The 22,101-nt window shown below is 39.1% G+C and overlaps 1 protein-coding gene across 8 annotated transcripts in view; it reads right to left on the bottom strand.

Annotated features, from left to right (window-relative positions):
* Positions 1 to 22,101, bottom strand: part of PLEKHG4B (pleckstrin homology and RhoGEF domain containing G4B) — a 125,689-nt gene that overhangs the window by 52,497 nt on the left and 51,091 nt on the right. For all 8 annotated transcript variants that reach the window (XR_012088520.2, XM_073003923.2, XM_073003920.2 and 5 more), the window contains exons 2-4: positions 15,750 to 15,947; positions 1,490 to 2,852; positions 385 to 567 (exon numbers count right to left, since the gene is read on the bottom strand). Coding sequence is in view for 7 of the 8 variants with exons in the window: in XM_073003920.2 (XP_072860021.2) it covers positions 385 to 567; positions 1,490 to 2,852; positions 15,750 to 15,947 (1,744 nt within the window). In the remaining variant the exon portion in view is untranslated. The remainder of the gene's footprint in view (positions 1 to 384; positions 568 to 1,489; positions 2,853 to 15,749; positions 15,948 to 22,101) is intronic.

Genomic DNA, 22,101 nt, shown 5'->3' with positions numbered 1-22,101 from the left:
TTTAGACATTAGACCCCCCCCCCCAAAAAAGTATTCTTTCTTTACTAACTAATTTATTTTTAAAAGATATACATCCAGGGTTTTTTTTCCAGAATAGTGATGACTAGATATACATCCATAGACATTGGACATCTGCTTACTAACCATTCACTCCACATTTACCACCACCTAATTTGTTTTCCCTCAACCATCAACCAATAAATCGGTAAACATCACATGGCATGAACCCGGCAGCATGGACTCCACATGTTTTCCAGTTCCCATAATGCTTATCCACAGCATGGGAACCTCTCATGCAGACATGCTATAAGAAATCTCCATAAAACATACTGTTTGAATGTAATTTTATTTCCTTAAACAAACCATTAACTATGTACTACATACCACACAGAGAAACTACTCCAGACTGCAGTAATTCTTGATTAACTTGAAACAACTGGCTTGGTAGTAAGTGGTCAGGATCCCCATGGTTTGTAGACAACAGTTCATGTTCATGCCAACGGGGCACAAGTGATGTGGTCACATTAGATTCACAATCCTGGAAATCAGTTCCATAATCTCTTGGATCTAGAGGAAATGGAAAGACACAACTTAGCCAACCACTCTATTAATTCTGTTTAATCAGCTTCCTTTGTAATAATTTGCTCATTTTTGGGGGAAAGTGTACAACAAAAAAGATTAAAAGCAAATCTTTCTGGGAGATCCCCCCAAAAGGATGAACCCTAGAACCTCTTTAAAGACCATTCAACAGGTCCCATTTTTTAAATTCCTAAGGTTCTGTGTTGAAGAGGATTACAATTAAACTGTTTAAGCTACTCTGCACATATACAGTATTAATAATGTACTAGAGAGAGAAGAGGGCAAATGAGTTTCTCCACAGACCTGCTGATCTTAATTTTTTTTTTCAAGTAAGCTCACTTCAATATTTATTTCTGAAAGATTATTTTCAGGTATCTTATGATAAGATTCAGTTGGACCTGTATTGCTCGGAGGACTCAAACATACTTTCAAAAACATTACTTCTGCATGTTGACTTTTGACCTGAACATGTGTTCAAGCCTTTGATCACAATTTCATTTGTATCCTGTCTGACAGAAATAGCACAGCAAGACAAAAAGCATTCATTTAAATCAGTTCTAGAGAAACCATAGGGACAAACCCACTGCATGCATTTCTGCTTTGAAGTTAAGTTCTAGTGGCTGAAATCCTGTTGCTTAGCATAGTAAGTCACACCAGAGTAGGCTTATTGAATCAATAGGGATTTGGTGAGTTAACTCTTTGTATGTTCTACTGATTCAAATATACCTAACTCTAGTTGTGACTTACTGTGCTAAAGTAAATTATAACTAGAGTAGGCCCCTTTGAATCAACAGAACCTATGGAGGAGTTGACTCAGCAGATCCCCACTGATTAATGGGCTTACTCACATGTAGTTAACATTTTTTTCAACGAGCTCAATAAACAACATGCAGCAAGGTATCTGTTTTACCTTCATTCTTTTTGCTTTTGGAAGAGATGAATTCATGAATATGTAAATCACATTTCTCCAGTCTTACTGAATTCCCATTTACATTTTGGGGAGGATTGGCACTGGGTACTCCATATGAGGACATACTGGGTTTACAATCTTTATTCTGAGAACTCACGCATGACCTATTTGAAAATTGTGATCTGTTTGAACTCGCTCTGCAACTTTCAATTGGAGATTTTTTACGAGATACAGGTAATCTTCTTGAAGTCTGGGAATTCTCCCCAAATGTAACAGCCTCATTTGCATCCTCCTGTTTTGATTGCCTCTCAGTCCAAGAGCTTCCTTGCTGAACACAATATTTATGCATTTTCTCAGTAATTCTGGAATTGCCATCCATCTGTCCTGAATCCATGACATGGTCTGAAGTGTCTTCTTCTGCAATGGATTCCTCTGAGCTAGAGCCCAGGTTCATTGGATTTTGCAAAGCTTCTATGTATGATTTTCTGAACAAGCGCTTTGTTTCAAAATACAAAGAATCCTGCCTTTTTTGACGGGGACTGCCCAGGTTTGTACCGAAAGCTATGCTTTTAGTGTCATTACTCTTCATAAGTGGAGGAGGTGGTGTGTCCACTTTAGAATATTCAGGAGTCAACTCCAATCTCTTTTCTGGTTCTTGGATGACTTCCTCTGACACTGGATCTGATTGCAAGCATCGGCCAGAATGTGCTCTTTCATTTACAGCATCAACCCTTTCAACTGCAGCGAGGGTTTCTAAACACTGTGTTTCAGCTTGGCTTTGAGATCCTTGAGAAAAACCAGAATCATCATTGCCTTGAGTTCCACAACTGTTTGCACATGGCACCTCTATCACAGTAGAGCAGGTATCATTAGAAGTAGAACTCTCATGTAAGCTATTGCTTTCCATGGTCTGTGCCATAGCTTTAGCATCAGGACTGTTGTTGACTAACCTTTCAAGCAGACAGTTATTGGAATATTTTTGCAGAATAGATTCAGCAGTAGGAACAAAGATAGGATTCACAATATTCTTCCAAGGAGTCCTATATGTGGCCGGGCCTGTGGTTAGCAAGCAGTTCTGCAAAAGACTACCACCCCATTCACAATTCACATTTTCCAAAAACTCTGTTGTGAAAATGTAGCCATACATGGTTTCAGGTACAGTAAGTTCTTCTATTCCATGACCATTCCTCGAAAGACATTTTAATACTAAGTTGGCTGACTGCTTTTGCACCGGCACAATCTGGAAATAAAAATCTCCTGGTTTTAGTCGGACTTTACGGAGAGATGCCAACTGTACTACAACTTTTTCATGGATGCATAAGGGCCATCCTTCATGGCAGAAAATAAGGCCAGTATAATTGTCCTGCAAAGAAGAAGGAAATGAAATATTTTAGTAGAAATATAGGCCTCATGTTTTGTTATTAGCTGCTGTGTAACTTTAATGTTTCAGCTAATCACTGAATAACATCGGGGAGGAAAATTACAGTAATTTAACTCAGAACAAAACCACTATGCAGCGAACAATAAAATCAAGAATCAGCAAAAATTTCAACATCAATAGTAACTCTTGGATACAAATAATCAGCCTAGATCACAAAAAGAATACTGAATGTATTGTCTGTTCAGTTTTGACCAATTATTGAATTCATTCCTAAAAAAAGAGTTTTATACTTGACTTAAACTCTTACAACATTTTTCTTATAAAGTCAGAACACAGGAAACCACTGAGATCCTAAGAAAACTAAACAGGAGCAGCTGTACAGCTTGGAAAACTGGCAACTGACTACAGATGGGCACATCAGACCGGCACCACAGGTGCCACATGTTCCCTCCCCCCACCCCCCAGCCAGATCCCCTACTCACCAGCCAGCATATGCTGCTTTTTGCTTCCTCTTTAGGCATTCAACCAGTCCCGGCAGGAGCGCATGCTTCCCTCCTCCACCCCCTCCAGAAACTGCGCACTCAAAGGCAGCACTGCAGGAATCTCTGCCCCTCCACTCATCTGAGTGGCTGGTGGCTGGAGGAGGCTAAGGAGGGAAGTACTCTCTCCTGCTGGGACTGGTCAAACACCTGAAGAGGAGGATAAGAGCTGATGAGTGGGGGGATCTGGCTAGAGGAGTGGCGGAAGGGAACTTTTGATCCGGCACGAATCTCTGAACCAAGGTTAATGCCCATCTCTGCAACTGACAATGAGAAGCACTCCCATAAGAAAATGCTGTCAAGTAACACAAACCCACAAAATGCATGAATCAAAACAGAAGAATGCAGTACTGGGATCCATATGAACAGATCATGCACTGGAGCAAAAGCAGAACAGAAATACATACTTACTAAGGTTTTTTCTTCTTCTAAAAAATACATACTAACTGGTGGTGGAGTTTAAACAAAACTTAGAAAACAAGTTTTTTTAAAAAAAGAAATCCACCTTGACTCTGTTGAGATTAGTTTCATGTTGTGTAAACACTGTGATGCAGTACTAACATCATGAGAGCAAGGAAAGTTGAACAAATGTTAAATGTGGAGAGGCCTATTTTCTATTTTAGAATTACTAGAATCACTGCAGCAAATTTATCAAACATCTCCCCAAAGGGGAAAAAAAATCTCATTCAAAAAAAGGGTACAGAACTCTATTGCCTTGTGCAAATCATTCGCTCAAAACTGTTCTTAGGTTAGAGACATTCACAGGTGCAATTGTACACATCAGCTAAAATCCTGTTCCATATGTTATGCTGTATAAGGCTGATAATATCATTAGCCTTGGTGATTTTTTTGGAAATAAAAAAATTCTAGTCTATCCCACTCCCAAGGCTCCCACAAAACTCCATTAATCATGGGGAAACTATTGGGGGCTGTGGGACAGATAAAAATCTTTAATATCTGAGAGCTATTAAAATCCTGAAAGTCATCCCAGCAGCAATGATTTTCAGAAATTAAAGACTTTTCCCTGCCCTGTGGTCCCAATGGCTTCCCCACAACAAAAGAAACTCTATAGGAGCTTCAGGACGTCAGTGGGGGAGAACCAAAAGCATTTTATTTGGGAAAAATCATTGCAGTAGAGGACATCACCAGCCTTATGTGGCAAAGCTGCATGAAATCCTGGTTGAAATCCTGTTCCACAGCTCTGCTTGCACAGTGGGAATGATGTCATTGGCAGTGGCAGACTGCCACTGATTTAAGGCTTTCTCTCACAATTTTGGGCTGTACATGGCTAGTGCACATTGCAACTGTTGGAAACTTCTAGAATATCACCTCTTTTGTATCTCCCCCATGGATGCCCAGTAGAAGCATTCCGGAAGTAAGAGTAGGTGGACATTATTCCTTTTATTGGCTATGTCTCACTGTCCTGTTATCCCTCCTAAAGAGTTAAAAGATTCATAGCTTCCTGTCTCTTCATTTCAATCCTTTCTAACCCTCAAGCTGTTAATATCTCTTCCCTGAGATTGGCTAAACCCATTCTATCTGGGCCATGTGCTTTAAACATCTAGTTAGAATAAGCTTTTCTATCAAGTGTTTCCCCCTCCTAAATAAACCTCTTAACTTTTGTTTAAGCTTACCCTTCTGCCTCATTTATTGCTCCAGCAAATAGAAATATATGTTAAATTCAAAAGCTCATTGCTGTTTATCCTGCAAACTCTTGAGTGGGTGAGCAGGGAACTTGGGAGGGTCAGTAGGACACGGAGATATATCTGCCTCTATGTCCTACTGGTCCTCACAGCACAACATGGTGGACACAAAATGGATATCCCTCCCTTGAATACTATCTAGGAGCTAATGACATGCTAGAGGCAAGAGGGAGGAGAAGCATGGAACAGTGGAATGAGAAGGAAGGTGGGAAGTTGTCCACAAAGGAAGCATCCTGCCAAGTGGGGGATATAAGGAGACCTGAGGAAGAGCTGTGGGCGGTTGGAGGGTAAGATGCAGAGTAAAGCAACCAAGAAGACTGGGGATACAGCCCTGAATGGAGATGTGAGGAGCATGATGCAAAGTGATGCTCTGGATTTTTAGTTTTGGGACATAACCCTCCATTGACTGATGGAGTTCCAGACGGTTTGAAGGAACGCCACCTGGCAGAGACCAGGAAACCCTCAAAGAACTAAGTGAAATTGTGAGATGTTAAAGGTGTGATAAGTCAGTTGGGAGGACCTGAAACTGAATCAGTGCCCCTCTTTGCACAGAGAGCAACAGTTCCAGCAGTTACATCAGCTGGCATGGGACATAAGTCTGAAAGTGTACTGTATAAAGCTTGACTCTGTAGCTTATTGAACATTAGCTGAATCTTCTTACTTAGTGGATGGAGAAACAATGTGAATAGTTTTCAATAATCACTGTTTATTGGTGCTTGGACTCTCACATGGAGCTTCCTTCCAGAGGATGGATGAATTAGGGATGTTTTTTATGATGCCCATCCCACCAATTGAGACATACCCTTTCAGATGAAGAGATCTCCTTAACAGAGCTTCCCTTAGACTTAACAATCTTAATGAAAATTTACAGCAACAACAAAATCACATGAACCCCCTCAAAAAAGCAAACAGAAATGATTTAATCAGTATCAATCTACTCCTGCAACAGCAGCGGCTGTTCTCTTTGCAGAGCCAGACCTGCCAAACAGGATTTTGGCAAGTAAGTGTGGGGAATATGTATCTGCTTCTGAGCGCACAGCAACAAGGAACTCTTGTCTCTTATGATTCTACCTTTTTCATGCATGTTTCTACACTTGTGTGCGCGTCATTCTAGTATTACACTTTCAGGTATAAATTTGCAAACATAATATGTGAACTGGAATTGAATGTGGTCACTTCACTGATGGCACAAGTTAAGTAAGGGGAACAAACCCATTATTTTGCAGAGTTAACAAAAAAGATCTATCTTATTAAGTCATGCAATAAAGAAACATTAAGAAACACACCTCACAACCTTTCCTCTTGAGGGACGGGTGATAAGTTCAGGGTATATAAAGATTCCATTGTTTCTTATTAAATGAACAATATCGAGAGAGCAAGTTATCAGAGAAAAGTATCCTGTCTCCTAGCCAGCAGTGGCACATTTCTATCTCAGGTTTCTATTCATTGAGCAGGATTTCTTTATTCATGGACTCTGAAAAGGGATTTCCTTTGACCAGCAAGAGTCACACTTTGGATCTAAAAAGTCTCGGCTCCATTAAAGGTTTTTGTTTGGTGAACAATACCACACAAGTTCTGTTTGGCAGGCTGTGTGGAGTGTCATTTCCATGGGAAAGACAGTGAGTGGGGACAGACATTCCCATCACGATCAAGCTCTCTATATCATGATTACACAGTGGCACACAGTGGGAAGCACAGTTTTCTCTGAAGAATTTGGTGATAGGAGGAAATTTGGCTTAGGTCTGATTCTGAGAGGGGCATATAGAAACCTTCTGAATGCAACTGCATTTGCTTGGTGGAAGAAGCAACATGATCTTAAGTTATTTTGAAATCCTCCCTTTGGGGATTTCCTTGGGTAAATGGGAATCTCCGCCTCCCCAAAAGAGAATGAACAAAATAGTGCATTACACATTAGTAAAAATTAACTCCCTACTTCCTCAAAACTTCCACAACAAGAGGGAGATAATATTACTTCTGACTGAATGGAATTAGTGCTGGGTAGGTGGATGTAAAGACAAGTAGAAATGTTTTGCCATTTGAAATCTTAATAATGCGTCTTCTGATGCCAAATACAGGTATCTTTTGGAGGAAGGCTGATCTTAAATCATTTAGTCTGCATGTTGTTCCAAGTGTGATGGAGGGAGGGGGGCAGATAAAAGGATGGGTCTCACAAAGGATGGCAGGCAAAAGGATGGGTGTCATCAAGTGATAAAGTGGTGTTATGTTGCACCTGGGACAGCCTATAGACTTTAGAACTGAAAGTCAGAAACTTTAGGACTTAAACAAAGTAAGTCTTGCCAGTTTTTGAGTTTAGTGTGTCAAAACACAGTTTTGGGTTTTGTACAGAAGACTTCTTTTTGCCATAAGCCAGTGACCAACAGAGTTTTGACAGTGGAACATTGGTGCCATTGTCTTCCAAAAGATTATTACTGGGATAACTCAGGACAGGTTCAAAGTGAACAAATATTAGTAGGTGAAAACAGATGGATACATAATCTAGAGGAATAAGGCCCCAAGAACAACAAGAGGAAAAGAAAGAAAAAGATATCCCCCACTCCTGCTCATCTGTTACATTTTTAGGATATAATGTGTCCCCATATGTCAAGGAGAACAAAAAGATCTGAGAGAGATGGGGGCGAGTATGAACCACTGGAGTGGTAAAATGGAGAAAGCACTATGGCGAAGGGAGACAGAGACATGGAATAGAGAGAAGGCAAGCCAGATATCTACGTACTGCCTCTACTTCTAGCCCATCTTCCAACCATGGTAAATCTGAGGGTTCAACTTTAGCGCTCAGGTCATAGAATGCCTTTGGACAATGGCAGGTTAGCTAAAGTTATGCATTCTTGTCAAGCTAAAACACAGGCGCATTTAAATAGATTTTGTTTAACCTTAATAAGAGAGTCTGTATCTCTGCTCACTGGAAGGACTATATATAGGTCAGGTAATGCCTGGAGAGTAAACAGTCCTTATACATTTCCCAGTAAATCGGCATAATAACAATGCTAGGAGAGATCAGATATTCAACCAAATGGTCAACATGTTTATTTCAAAGTAAGGCTCATGAAATAGCATCCCCCCCTCAAGATTAATCATCAGTCAACAAGAATACTATTAACATACTGAGGTAGCAATATTCCCTATAGTCATTCAAGAACAAATATTCATCTCAGTCATCTTCCAGATTACCACAATACTTAGATCATCCCACTCCTCACCTCTCCTCACAAGCAGCTGGGTTCAAAAACCTCAGTATTTGGCAGATCGTCTTCTCCCATCCAGATCTGTCCGAATCACCCGACTTAGCCAGCAGGGACGGCTGAGGGGGTCTGACGCCGAGGGAGGCCCGGAAGGAAAAAACAAGAAACTGGGCCTTCTCGGCAGTGGCCCCTCGGCTGTGGAACACCCTACCAACAGAAATTCGGATGGCACCCTCACTGGGTGTTTTTAAAAGCCAGCTAAAAACTTGGCTATTCAAGCAGGCCTTCCCTCCAGCCAATTAAGTCTTTCTTATTTTTCTCCCCTTTTATGCCATGCCATCTTGGTAATCTTCTTCAAATTAACTGTTCAATTGTAATTGTAATTTTATAGTTTTATATATTTTACATTTTAAATTGTTCTGTTTTATCTATGTAAGCTGCCCCGAGTAGACATGGTCCAGAGGGGCGGGGTGATAATCCAATCAATCAATCAATCAATCAATCAATCAATCAATCAATCAATCAATCAATCAATCAACCAACCAACCAACCAACCAACCAACCAACCAATCAATCAACCAACCAATCAATCAATATCATTTTACTTGTCAGCCAAGGTGAGAACAGTTAAGGTTTCCATTCAGCAGAAGGGGGGGAATACTTGTTCAGGCAAAGCAAGAGAAGAATACAATTTGAGGTCTAAAACCCATATCAGCAGAACAATGGATAATAATTGTTTACCGTTGGAATTATTGCACCTTTGTATGTTGCTTTGTATGTTGCTGGAAGTGAGAGCTTGACCATAAAGAAGTCTGACCACAGAAAAATTGATGCTTTTGAATTGTAGTGTTGGAGGAGACTCTTTAGAGTTCCCTGAGCTACAAAGAGAACAAACCCATCCATTTTGAAGGAAATCAACCTTGAGTGCTCATTGGAAGGACAGATCCTGAAGCTGAGGCTCCAATACTTTGGCCATCTCATGAGAAGAGAAGACTCCCTGGAAAAGACCCTGATGTTGGGAAAGTGTGAAGGCAAGAGGAGAAGGGGATGACAGAGGACGAGATGGTTGGACAGTGTCATCAAAGCTACCAACATGACTTTGACCCAATGCCGGGAGGCAGTAGAAGACAGGAGGGCCTGGCATGCTCTGGTCCATGGGGTCATGAAGAGTCAGACACAATGTAACAACCAAACAACAACATTTTGCTTTTAAAAGGTTTTGGCTACGAGGGATCTTTCTAGACTTGGGATGAATGTCAGTCAACCCAGTAGCAGCCATTTTTCCATCTCTGCCTCAGAATTTTAAACAAAGCCACACATCTCTGCTCTTCTTTCCTGCTCTCTTTAGTCAGGTAGTCTGTGGACAGTTAGAATCTGAATTCACTCAACCATTTAGTGAGTCAGACATTAAGCTAGTGAAGTCAGTTAAGCTCTGTTTATGTAACCAGTTAATATTTTTCTACAGAATGCTGTTTTTTTTAATCTATGAAGAATTTTGAGTAAATGGAACAGGTTTATTCTTTTCTCTTACGAGTGTCTCTGAGTTATTGAGACAATAAGTACCAATTGAGGAAAACTGACCAATAAGGGATTGTCTACTGTGGGGAGACTTGAAGCAAATTCTGCTCTTTAGGTCCCTGAACTTTTATCCACTGAGTAGCTAGAGGTTTTTAAGCCATAAATTTCCACACTCTGCCAAAAGAAACAGAACTGTCCTTTGTATAGTTCTAATTAAACAGACTCTAAACCCCTTACTTAACTCTTGTACAGGCTCCATAATTTGCACAAACACTGTGAAATAAATCCTGTTGCATCCATTTGTAAATATTTAAGTAATTTCCTGAACAACACAATTCCTGATAAAGTAGCAGTTCACAAGGTGTAAGTGTTGGCACACTCTTTTTGCTCCACTCTTTGATGAAAGCAGTCTTGAGACTTAACTAACTTAAAGAGGGGGGAAAGATTTGCTACAAATTCTCAGCTTTCATGTGTCTTTGAACAAAGAGAAATTCAGGTTTTTTAAAAATATTTGTATATTAAAAATAATTAACCCAATGTAATGTTTGCACATTAAAAAACAATTAACCCTTTCAACTGTTTGAACAACTACTCTCTTTTTAATAGCTTCCTGTTAGGTTGATAACAAGAGCAAACATAATTGGATGTGCCACTAAAATTTGGAGAATAGCAATGGCAGCAAAAATTGCATTTTTTATTTAAACTGCCACCACACTGCAAGTATGAAAAGCTTCATCCTTTAAAATCCAGAGCATACAGGAAGCACATAACTCTTAAACATATATTTACATTTCCATAAGTTTTACAGAATGCAAATCTCCCTCTTTAATCCAAGACAGAAGCTCAGGGACTACAAAAGAAAGGGGTGCATGCAGACCAAATGCTCCCCACTCTTGCTTGAATATTTATTCCCTAATGAAATTAGATGTTTTATAGTTTCATCAATTTCAAGTAATTAATGGTATTAAACATCAAGTTTAAGGATATAAGTATACTGCAATCCCATTAAAGAAACAGAAAGCAAAGCATACAGTTCTAAGCACAGAATTCATTTTCTTAAGTATCTCAGCTTGCATTTTAAAAAAACACAAATTTCTAGCCATTGTGACAAGAAATATATGCTTTAGCAATATAAACGGAAATTCAAAAACCAGAGGGGTAATGCAACAAGATTTTTATTTTTTAAGGACATGGCTGCACACAGCTTTACGCCCATTCCACTATACGTCATACCTAATACTTTGGTTTATAGATTAACTAAACAAAATAAACAAATACTTTAACAGTGCTTAACTGGAAAACTCTAAGAAAGGTCACCATAAGTTATAACTGACTTAACATCATATGTTTATTATTAACTGGTGTAATTTATAGATCACATGCCCTATTTATTAGTGATGAATAAGGAAATCATTTTGTCCAGTATAACATAGATTAGATACTTGATCTTGGAGCTGCTTTCAGTTTTTGTTCCTTGTGTCATCTATAAGTGACCTTCATGAATTACAGAATTGTCTCTTCTTTTTCAGTGATAATAAAATAAAGTTGGGATCTGTTGAGGACTGAATGTTTAAGCAGATCACATTATTCACCAGATGTGTATAAAGCTCCTTTAACAAAATTTGGGTGGCCTCCCTGCCCCTTTTATTTGACATTGTGTTAGCCCTGGATCTGTTTGAAGTGCCTCTGCTACAACTACAGACATGCACAATTACAGGGATGAGTCTTCCAAATTTCAAACTCAGAATGAAATTCATTATATTCATATAATATCCCATATAGAAATGGGGACGTCTTGGTTCGTGGGTCGTCAAACTTGACAACACACGAACCACAAATTACCCCCTGGTGACCTGATGAACAACAAATCAATTTGTCAGTGTGTCGGGTCATTATTATTATTTTTAAGACAGTCTCTGGACCCCAAGAATACAAAGCAATGAATATCTGACAAATCAGGGATATTCAACAAATATCCTGATACATTTTTATATTCATCCCCTTGTCTAATCCTATACTTCCCATATCCACCATTGCCCCTAAACTAAGTAGTGGAAGAGTTATATATTGCCCACCTCAGGAAAAGCCATTGACATCCTTTTTCTATATCATTCACAGATCTCTTACAGACTGTGTCTGAGGATGGTTCCCTCTGCAGCTTCTGTCCTGTGGTCCTGCAGGAGTGTAAGACTGCAGAAACATTATCTGGCTTCAAGAATTACAATCTGCACTCAGCAGAAGTGGAAGTATATAGAACCATATTCTACTAGTTTCTTAAAAGCCTCAGTTGCTTGCACTCATTTATTTTTTGTGGCTCAACTGGATAAATTCAATGGGAATTATCCAGTCTCTATCACTGTCTCCTGAACCAGCAATCAAGAAACTGTAAAATAGAGAATTATGGTTTTGCGTTATCATAATTTTTTTTAACAAAACACAAGTCTTGTAGCTTGTGCCTCAGACTAGTAAACTAAAAAGGGGGGAGGAGAGTGGTCGTAATGACCAGATAAGTGGGGTAACAACAACAACAACAGCAACCGTAACAGCAACAGCAACAGCAGCAACAGCAGCAACAGCAGCAGCAGCAGCAGCAGCAACAACAACAACAACAACAACAAAACAACAACAATAATAATAATAAAATGCCCACTCTTAATTTGGCACCTTTGTCTTATTACTGTGGGAATGCAAGCACTGAGATTAGACAGTCTTTGGTAAAAAGCTTGTTAGCAAGAATGGTTTCAGCTAAAGTGAAGACAACACTTTTTGAGAAGTTTCAGGGCAATTTGACACCTGATTGGTGGATCTCCTCAAAGGATCTAGAAAATGGTATGTTGGGTATTTTTTTTAAATAGGGGTCCGACTCGGTTACCTATAAGGTCCCTTCCAACTCTTCAGTTCTAAGATTATTAGAGAAGTTACTTATTTTATCTTAGTTAACTCTCAGGTGAATACTATGCTCATCTACTTCCCTGCTGCCAAATTTCCATTCCTCATATGCTCTGAAACTATGCTGAAGTACTGCCAGAATGTATCAGCTTAGGAAGCTAGCTTTTTAATTATAATTTTTTTTGTAGGATTGTTCTGGAATTGTTCATGCCTCAAATATTTGTTGAATGAGCATTTGCTTTACAACATTTTGAATATTTCTGTACCTTCTGGAACTGAAATTTTTTTCTTGTTGATTTTTTTAACTGCAGGTATGCCTGTATTTTCTTCTATGGATCTCTGTACAGTACTTCTAATGTGTAGTGTAAGAGAATTTTACCTACAGTTCAAAACTCTGCAACAGATAGTGATGTGAAGATGGAGGAACTTTTCATAATTTTGTTGTCATTATCAGATTGTTACCCTATGGGATTTAGATACAGCGGTACATCACTTTACGAAAGTCTCACTTAATGTAATTTTCCATTTATGAACCAAAAATCCATAGAAAATAAAGCCCCGGGTTACATTCTTTTTCTCCCCCCCCTCCCGCTGTACAAAATGGTTTCACCAGGACACATTGTGGCTTGAAGTTTTTAGTGCCGCCCCGGTTCCTAGAGCAATCTGCATATCGGTTTATGAAATCTCCGCATGATGTAACATCCCAGAGGACGCATCAGTTTTGTAAATTGAGCTACGCCTGTATACTGAGGCTTGCAGCCTTTACAAGTGTGAAAAACTGAGTCGCTGAATCTATCCAGACCAGAAATGTGGCAGATATGAATAATCTCCTGGCTGTTCTTTGGGATTTCATCTCACACCTTGAGGCAATTTTCTAAAATTCCCAGTTGAACTCTAGAACAGAGAAACTGCTTACACGGTTGCTTCTGAGCATGCTCGCCCACTAAGCAGCACCTAATGAGATCACCAGTTTCCAAGAAGCACTGAAATGAGTGAGAAAGCAATTGCTGTGACACTGGAAGAAAGCTCAGAAAAGATCTGGTTATATATGGGCTAAAGTTGGTTGTAGAAAGCATGTGGGTGGGGCACACACGTGCATGCATGGGTGGGCAGGGGCATGCACGGGTTGGTCACCAGTGCATGCATGTATGGGTGGGCAAGGTGCACAGGGGCCCCTGTGCATGCATGTGTGTGGGAAAGGGTACCTGTAGGGGAGCGTGTGTGTGTGCAGGAGGGCGTATGTGTGGGAAGTGGAGATTTTTCTCTGCGGCCCAGTCCTGCCAAGGCCATGGCCAGGTAGCAGGCCACAGACCAGTGGTTGGGGACTCCGGGCTTATAGTAGTGTGTGAAATTTCTTGCTATTGTTCCCAAGCCCCCAATGACTACAGGAACCACCAAAGTGCGTTTCTTCCAGAGGCAACATGTTTTAATTACTAGGTCTCTGTACTTGGTTAGCTTTTTCAATTCTTTATTTTCAAATCGGGCACCCCCTGGAATTGCGTGTCAATGATCTGGACCTTTCTTTGTTCTACCATTATCATCATCATCATCTCCACCACCACCACCACCACCACCACCATGTAGTAGTAGTAGTAGTAGTAGTAGTAGTAGTAGTAGTAGTAGTAGTAGTAGTAGTAGTAGTAGTAAGAAAGGTCATCGTCATTGTCGTCGTCGTCGTAGTAGTAGTGGTGGTGGTGGTGGTGCAGAACGAAGAAAGGTCCAGATAATTGACATTGTAATTCCAGAATTGCAATTCCAGGGGGTGCCAGGTTTGAAAATAAAGAGGAGGAGAAGGAGGAGTGGTGGTGGTGGTGGTGGTAGCAGCAGTAGTGATAATAATACCTCTTTCATGTCATTTTGATAAACATAATTTAGGGAGATGCTGAAGTTTATAAAGATTATGATCATCCATCTATTCAAGCTTAGACAAAATTTCACAGTATTCATCCTTAAATTCTATGTATGTATGTATGTATGTATGTATGTATGTATGTATGTATGTATGTATGTATGTATGTATGTATGTATGTATGTATGTATGTATGTATGTATGTATGTATGTATGTATGTATGTATGTATGTATGAAGAATTAAGAATACCTTGATTTCAAATCAAGGAGTCTACACTCTGATGTATTATCATGCCGAAAGGACAAATGGAATGAAGAGCCACCACCTACCTAACTGTCCCGTCTTCTCTGAAGTTTTTACTTGTTCTATACCACATAGCAACATTTGACCTGAACCAATATATATTTCTACAATTCTTTTAATACTTTTAATATTTTCGAACTGTGGTTAAGTGAATCAGCAAATACAGTACGGATCCTGTGAATATGGGAGTCCTACTGTACTGCTACCAATACTAATGCATTTTGAGACTTGTCCCTTGCCCTTTCCTAATGCATTGCCCAAAGGGACAATTCCTTTGGAATCATCTCACCACTCATACTGAACTCTGCTTTTCAGTCCAAATTCAACAAGATCTTACAATCATCACCCCTTATGCATTCACAGGGGTTACCAAAGCTTTTTAATTTCATAATCAATCCATCTACCAAACAACAGTTACCTTCACTGTACGGTAAATTGGTCCTTGTACTTAGTTATGATAACCAAAACCAAACTCTAATTGTCAAAATGAACATCCAATAGACATTTTTTACTAACTAACTAAATAAGGCCAAAATCCTTATGCACATGTGATGGGCTTGTGCTGAATCTCACAGAAGGAGGTACTGATCCAGAACACAACAGAGAATGCCTTTGGTGATTCCTTAATTTCAGGCAATTGGCCTCCCCAACTTGTGCTGTTTGAGTTAAGTTGCCATAACTGTACAAGAGGATTTTGGCCTCTATTTCTAATGAAATGCAAGAAAGCTGTATTTTTCCCTCTTTATTTTTCAGTGCCTGTTCAAAATTCATAGCTTAATTTACAAAACCTAGGGCTTAGCAGATCAAACCCCTTCTTATTTTTACCCCTACCTGAAATCAGAAACAAACACAGCTAGTTTTGTCAAACATACTTACACAGGTTTCCTGCTGGATACTTTGCAAGATTCTCTTGGCAGGAACAAGGAAGTCAATTAGGCATCTGAGACCATCTCCATGATAGTATTTTTCAACAATGCTGAAAAGCTGCCATAGAACAGTAGCTGCTGTTGCTTCAAAAGGTGGATACAAAGAGGCAAGTGTATTTTGTATATAGTTATCAAGGGATTCAGAGTCCTGAAACAAAAAGACGCATTATGTTAGTTTATGGGTGTGAAAAATTAAGTGGAGAATAATCTCATATTATTTTTAATCCTGTTTTTCAAACTGTATGCTGGATATTATCTGAAATGGAACAGGGTTCTTCAATGCGAATCATAGCAGACAATTGCCCCTAGAAGGCAATTTGCTTACTAATAACAACTGTTGCCAGAGGACAAATATGAGGTGCCATTTTGTGGTTCACTTCATGGGTGTCCTGGTTCAAAACATTTTTCTTTGTTGCTGAATATAACTAGAGAAGCATAGGTGCACAGGGCAAATCAAGTTCAACAGGGATGGACCCCCACACAGTATGCAGAGTGACATTACCAGGTGTCAACATCTATATGCAGATGGACAGGAAGAACAAATTAATTATGACCTTTAATTAAGAAGTACAGAGCAGGTTGTGTTTCCTTGAGTTTGATCCTCTCCTATCTGTACAAACACCAAGTTCTAGTTGTATGGTTCTCTTAGAGAGTTGGTTATGGAATAGAGGTTTGTTACGCTTGCTCAATAAGAAGGATACCTTTGTATTGATGAAGCTGTGTTTTTCCTACAGGTGGAGGTTCCAGGTTGTGGATAGAGCACCACATGGGGCTGTGTGCACACTTAGGGCAGAGATTTCTTGCATTTATATTACAGAAATAAGCATCATGCATAGGGTTCTTTCTTGCCAGAGCTGTGTAATAGTCAAATCAGGATGTGCGCCTTGAATGGCTTGAACAGATTAGGAACTGGGTGACATTAAAGATATGCACATGTTCCAGAAATCCCACACAGTTCTACCTGGCAAGAGTCCTGCCTACTAACTAATGGGGCTAGAAGTCAACAAGTTCAGTCTATATCTTTCTTCTCATGGTTATCCCAAATCTTCTGTCTAGTCATTGTACAAAATCCAGATCTGAAGTCAAGATGTTGCTAGGGTAACACTTAAAAGAGTAGTAAGGCCAAATTCCTCACTAATAGTACTAATAGCCATAGGGCTTCCAGAGACTAGTAAATGCTTTCTCTTGTTCTGCACTAATCAAACTTTTGAATACCATCCCATGAGAAGACTGAATTTTCAGTTGTCTCCTTCCAGAAGCAATTTAAAGCTAGCTAGCTAGCTAGCTAGCTAGCTAGCTAGCTAGCTAGCTAATTTATTTATTTATTTATTTATTTATTTATTTATTTATTTATTTATTTATTTATTTATTTAATACCCCGCCTATCTGGTCTTTGCGACCACTCTAAGCAGCTTGATTAAAGTTTGATTAAAGACACATATTTTTCATTAAGCGCTTGTTTCATATGATTTGTCAAAAGTTGCAAGCCACCTTGAGTGCTGCCTTTTAATGAAAAGACAGAGTATATATGTTATAAATAATAAATAACCACTACCACCACCATTACAATTCCCCAGCGAGCCTATAACTATCCTCATATTCCAGACTTTCCTGACAAAAGGAGTCCTGTTCCTCTACTTACAACTTTCCTTCTAATCCTCAAATGTCATGCACGCCAAGAACCACTGGATCATCCCTACTCTGCTTCTCCAGAGTAGAAAAGAATCAGTAGTGAAGGATTAGTAGTAATTATCTCCTTTAAAACCTTTTTTTTCTTTTTAAAATTCTTCTGTGAAAAGTCTTTGTTTAAGCCAGGGTTGGCACCTTTGAAGGATCTGGAGCCTCCAGGATCCCCCTCTGGCAACATGGATTGCCAAAATGGAGGGAAGGAGTGGACAACCAAATTGAAGTGGCTTGAAGTCTATTTTGAAAAATTGTTACAGGTGTCAAATGCTGTACAGGATCCTTTGACATATTTCATAGGGTTAATTTTAAGAGCCTTTCAGAAGCAGCATTTTTGCCAGAGGAAAATTTTAGGGGAATGAGGGCAGGAGAATGTGATATGGGCAAGATCAACAAGCACTGTTGTAGTTTTCTGAAGTGGACTTGTCCATGAAAGCTCATATTAAAATATAGCAGTTAGTCCTTAAGGTGCCACAACATTTTTGTCTTTTTTATTCTCCCTCTAAATTTTGTCTTCTCTTGAGTTATTCAAAGTACAATAGCCTCATTCTAGTAATTTTATCTTTAAGCAACAGTACAGGCATTTTGATTTAGAACCCACATATTTGTCTTTCTGATGGCCCATGGTATATGTAAAACTGTATTCCAATATCACATTTCAGATCAGTTAATTTTTCCCCACATCAGCTTTCATCACTGCCTAGTTTATCCTTCCATACAAAGTACTGTAATTGGGAATACCACAGCATGGGTGGTCTTGACCTTGGTTTTCAGCAACATTCTTAATCTGGAGGATCATTTCTAGTTACTTTACAAATGCTCTTGAGGATCTTGTTCTTCTGATTTCTTGGTTGCATTTGAAGTGATGACTTATCTGAGGTTCAGAAAATCTTTAACAATAATTTTAACTTCATTATCAACATTAAAATTGTTTAATTCTCCTACATCCATGATTTTTGTATTCTTAATGTTCAACTGTAATCATGCTTTTGCACTTTTTTCTTTAACTTTTATCAATAGCAATTTGAAGTCTTTGCTGTTTTCTGCAAGTAGATTAATGTTATGTATTGAGATGAAAAGGCTTTATCCCCATTCAAGCTATATTTTGTTCAGCTGAGATGTGTTTATAAACTTCTGGGGATCAGAAAGTAACCTTGCTAGGCTTTTAGCGCCTAGTGACCTGTCACAAACTGGGATTAGGCCTTTTCTTCCTAAAAGGAGAAATATCTGGAAATCACTTCCAGTCTTGAAAAGAGAAACCACACACACACCAGCCTAAAACAGACTAGATGGCAAAAAGCTGATGACAGTGTCCATGGTAACTCAGTGTGGGGAGTATTTGGTTGGTTGGTTTTTAACTGAAAGCACTAACACTGTGGGTCTTTGAGGGGGGCTACATATGTAACATTTTTAAGTTCTATAGGCTATTTTTTTTTACTTAAAGTTCTATTGATGAACCTTATTTGCAATTGATGAATTGCAAACATGATTTTACAAAAATTATCTCATTTATTTATTTAAACATTTATCTGCTGCAAAGTAGGCATACTTCATATTGCCTCCAAATGACTGCCTGGCCTGTCTGTGCCTCTTTCTCCTGTTCTTTCAGTTTTCCTAGACACCATCCACTCCTGAATAGACCTAGTTTAATCTCAAACTATGTGCTCCCTACACAAACATATTCTTCATTATTTCTGGTGAAAGGAAGTTCACTGTTTTCTTTAGCATGGTGCTGTGCATCGTGCTTTAAATTCAAAAAGTTAAAATTGATATGTTGGCCACAGCGGCTCAGAATGAAAAACTGTGGCTTCTGTTCTTTGCCTCCAGGAAATGGAAGAAGATGGAAGCGAGAGGAATAGGCAGATTGCACATGTTAACCATTTTGAAAATACGACATTAAGCACTCACACATCTTATGTATGAATGAGCCATTTACAAATTAAACATCTGGATCATTAAGCACTAAACTGTAACACTTGTCAATTATTGTACACTTGAGTGAATCAATTGATGTAGAAACCCAAAGGTGTGAACCACAGTGTATGCTTCTTAATGCTCAATTAAATGGTGTGGCATATGAATGGACATGATGCCTAAAACAATGGTCTGCAATGCAGCACTTCAAAGCACTAGGAAAGAATGGAGGAAAATAACCGTTTTCAGAATGAAATTGAAATCATTCAAATTTGGCCTTTTTTCAGAGTTTACCTTTCTTCTTCACATAAAAATGCATGTATTCTAACCTTGAGGGTTATACTACTCCTTTGCTTCTTTCTGCCTTTTCCCAGATTACATTGTTTCTGTGACTGAATCTTCATGGTACCAAAACATTCCAGAGGCAAAGATCTCATGGCTGGCAAGCATCCTAATGATTTCTTTGTGATTAGCTAATTCCTTCCTGGTGCCCTCCCCACTACAGTCTGTCTCATTTAAAGGTACAAATACAAATTTACATTAGCTTCACATGGCACAGGATATAAAAGACAAAACATAGTCTAACATTATCTTTTTTAAAGCATTAACTTTTTGTATATTTATTTTAAAATTTGGCTTTTCTTTATTAGATTCATATATTGATGGCCCTACTCCTTGGGATCCCACAGGTTTCATAAACTGTCATCTTAACAATCCTTATACTGAAATCTCTCTGCAGACTGAGATCCTGGCACTGTGAATCAGTTTCCAAGCCATGAAAAATGGAATAGTAGATTTTTCTGTCATGAGGCTCTAGTAACTAAATCACAGCTGGCTTTTCTTGTTTGACTTCTTATTCTTTCACTTTTGACTGATGTTCCCAAGTTTCTCATGTCAAAAGAGAACATATTTTTGTTGTCCGTTTCAGAAAAGCTTTTGGCTTTTAAAATAAGGATTTACACACACACACACACACACACACACACACACACACACACACACACACACACACACACACACACACACACACACACACACACACACACACACACCCCTTAGTTGGGCTTAATCCTTAACTTCTATAAAACAGAACATGTGATTTCATTTAAATAGAACCCCATACTTCTGCATCACCTAAGCTCCTTGTTTGAACAAAAGTCAGTGAGCACATTGCTAGGTCCTTGTTTTTTCTGATTGCAAATTTCTGTCATCTATTTCAAATCATTTATTTTCTTTTATCATTTGGAATTTACTAGAAAATACTATTGTGTTGAGGAATCACTACTGATCTTTGATGACTGCTGCTTTTGCATTTTTTCATAGTTTTCCTCTTCTCAACACCTGCCTATAGCCAGAATCTTACTGGTGTCTGTATAAGGTTGGTGGAATTTGCAGCTGTTCACTGCAAGGGTCTATGATCTGTGTTGTGTGGTTCTGAAATACAATTACTTAGAAAAAGAATTGCAGTGGTACAGGACAGACTCTCAACAGTTGGTTTCCGAAGTATTAGTATGCCTTTTGCTTCCCTGATTTCCTGGCATAAATCTAAGAAAAACTGGGTTTTATCAACTTCAGAATCCACAATTTCAACGTACATACATTTAATCATTTTTTACTATTATAGATCATCTTGCTATTTTAATTTTTAAAAAGTACCCATGCGACTGTATGGGAAAACACAAGACCCACAGCAGGGTAAACCCATTAAAACCAACCTATATTTCACCAAATTTTGCAATCTTTCATATTGTCCAGAACTCCTATGAGGGTAGATGGTATTTTAAAAAAATAGATGGTGAGTATAGGAATGGAAAAATCCCCAAATCGGCAAATTATGCTACTTTAGGATTTTCTGTTCAAACTTGAAGCTTCTAGGCCAGTCATGGTGAACCTTTTTGAGCTTGAGTGCCCAAACTGCAACTCAAAATCAACTTATTTATTTCAAAGTGCCCACACTGCAATTAAAACCCGAATATTGAGGTTTTAGTTTAGAAAAAAACACCCGCTCCTGAACTGCAAGGATTAAATGCTTGTGGTTTTTCCTCCCTATGGACGGTATTAACAAAGAAATACTTACCAGTCCCTCCAATCCCCCCATTGGGCTAGACTGGTAATGATTGTCATTGCACCCCTCCGCTGGACCACTGCACCAGCAGAAGGGAGTACTAAAATCCGTGATTGGAGGCCGGATAAGTATTTCTCGATGGCGACTTATGGCTCGCGTGCCCGCAGAGAGAGCTCTGTGTGCCAGCTGTGGCACACATGTCATACTGTAGGTTCGCCATCGCTGTTCTAGTCTCTCCCATGTACTAGAACTACAGAACTATAAAAGTGGAAAGGACTTCCAAGAGCCATCAGCCTAAGTCCTACTGAAACAGGAAACCTACATCCCTGACACCTGGTCATTTACCCTTTGTTTAAAATTTCCAATGAAGGGGAGCTCACTACCTTTTAGAGCAGCTTACTCCACTGTCATTTAACTCTTACTGTCATGAACTTCTTTCTAACATTTAGTTGAAATCTCATTTCCTCTAATCTGAATCCATTAGTTCAAGTCCTACGTACTGGAGCCCCAGAAAACAAGCCTGTCCCATGACAGCTCTTTGAAATTCGAAGATGGCTTTCATATCAACATTAGCTCATTAGCTCAGTGAGCTGGAATACTTGGTTATATATCCAGAGGTTAGGAGTTCAATTCCCCACTG

Source organism: Pogona vitticeps, chromosome 6, assembly GCF_051106095.1.
Source record: "Pogona vitticeps strain Pit_001003342236 chromosome 6, PviZW2.1, whole genome shotgun sequence".
NCBI classification, from domain to species: Eukaryota; Metazoa; Chordata; class Lepidosauria; order Squamata; family Agamidae; genus Pogona; species Pogona vitticeps.
Note: the sequence above shows the minus strand (reverse complement) of the source record. Positions and strands in the feature narration are given on the sequence as shown.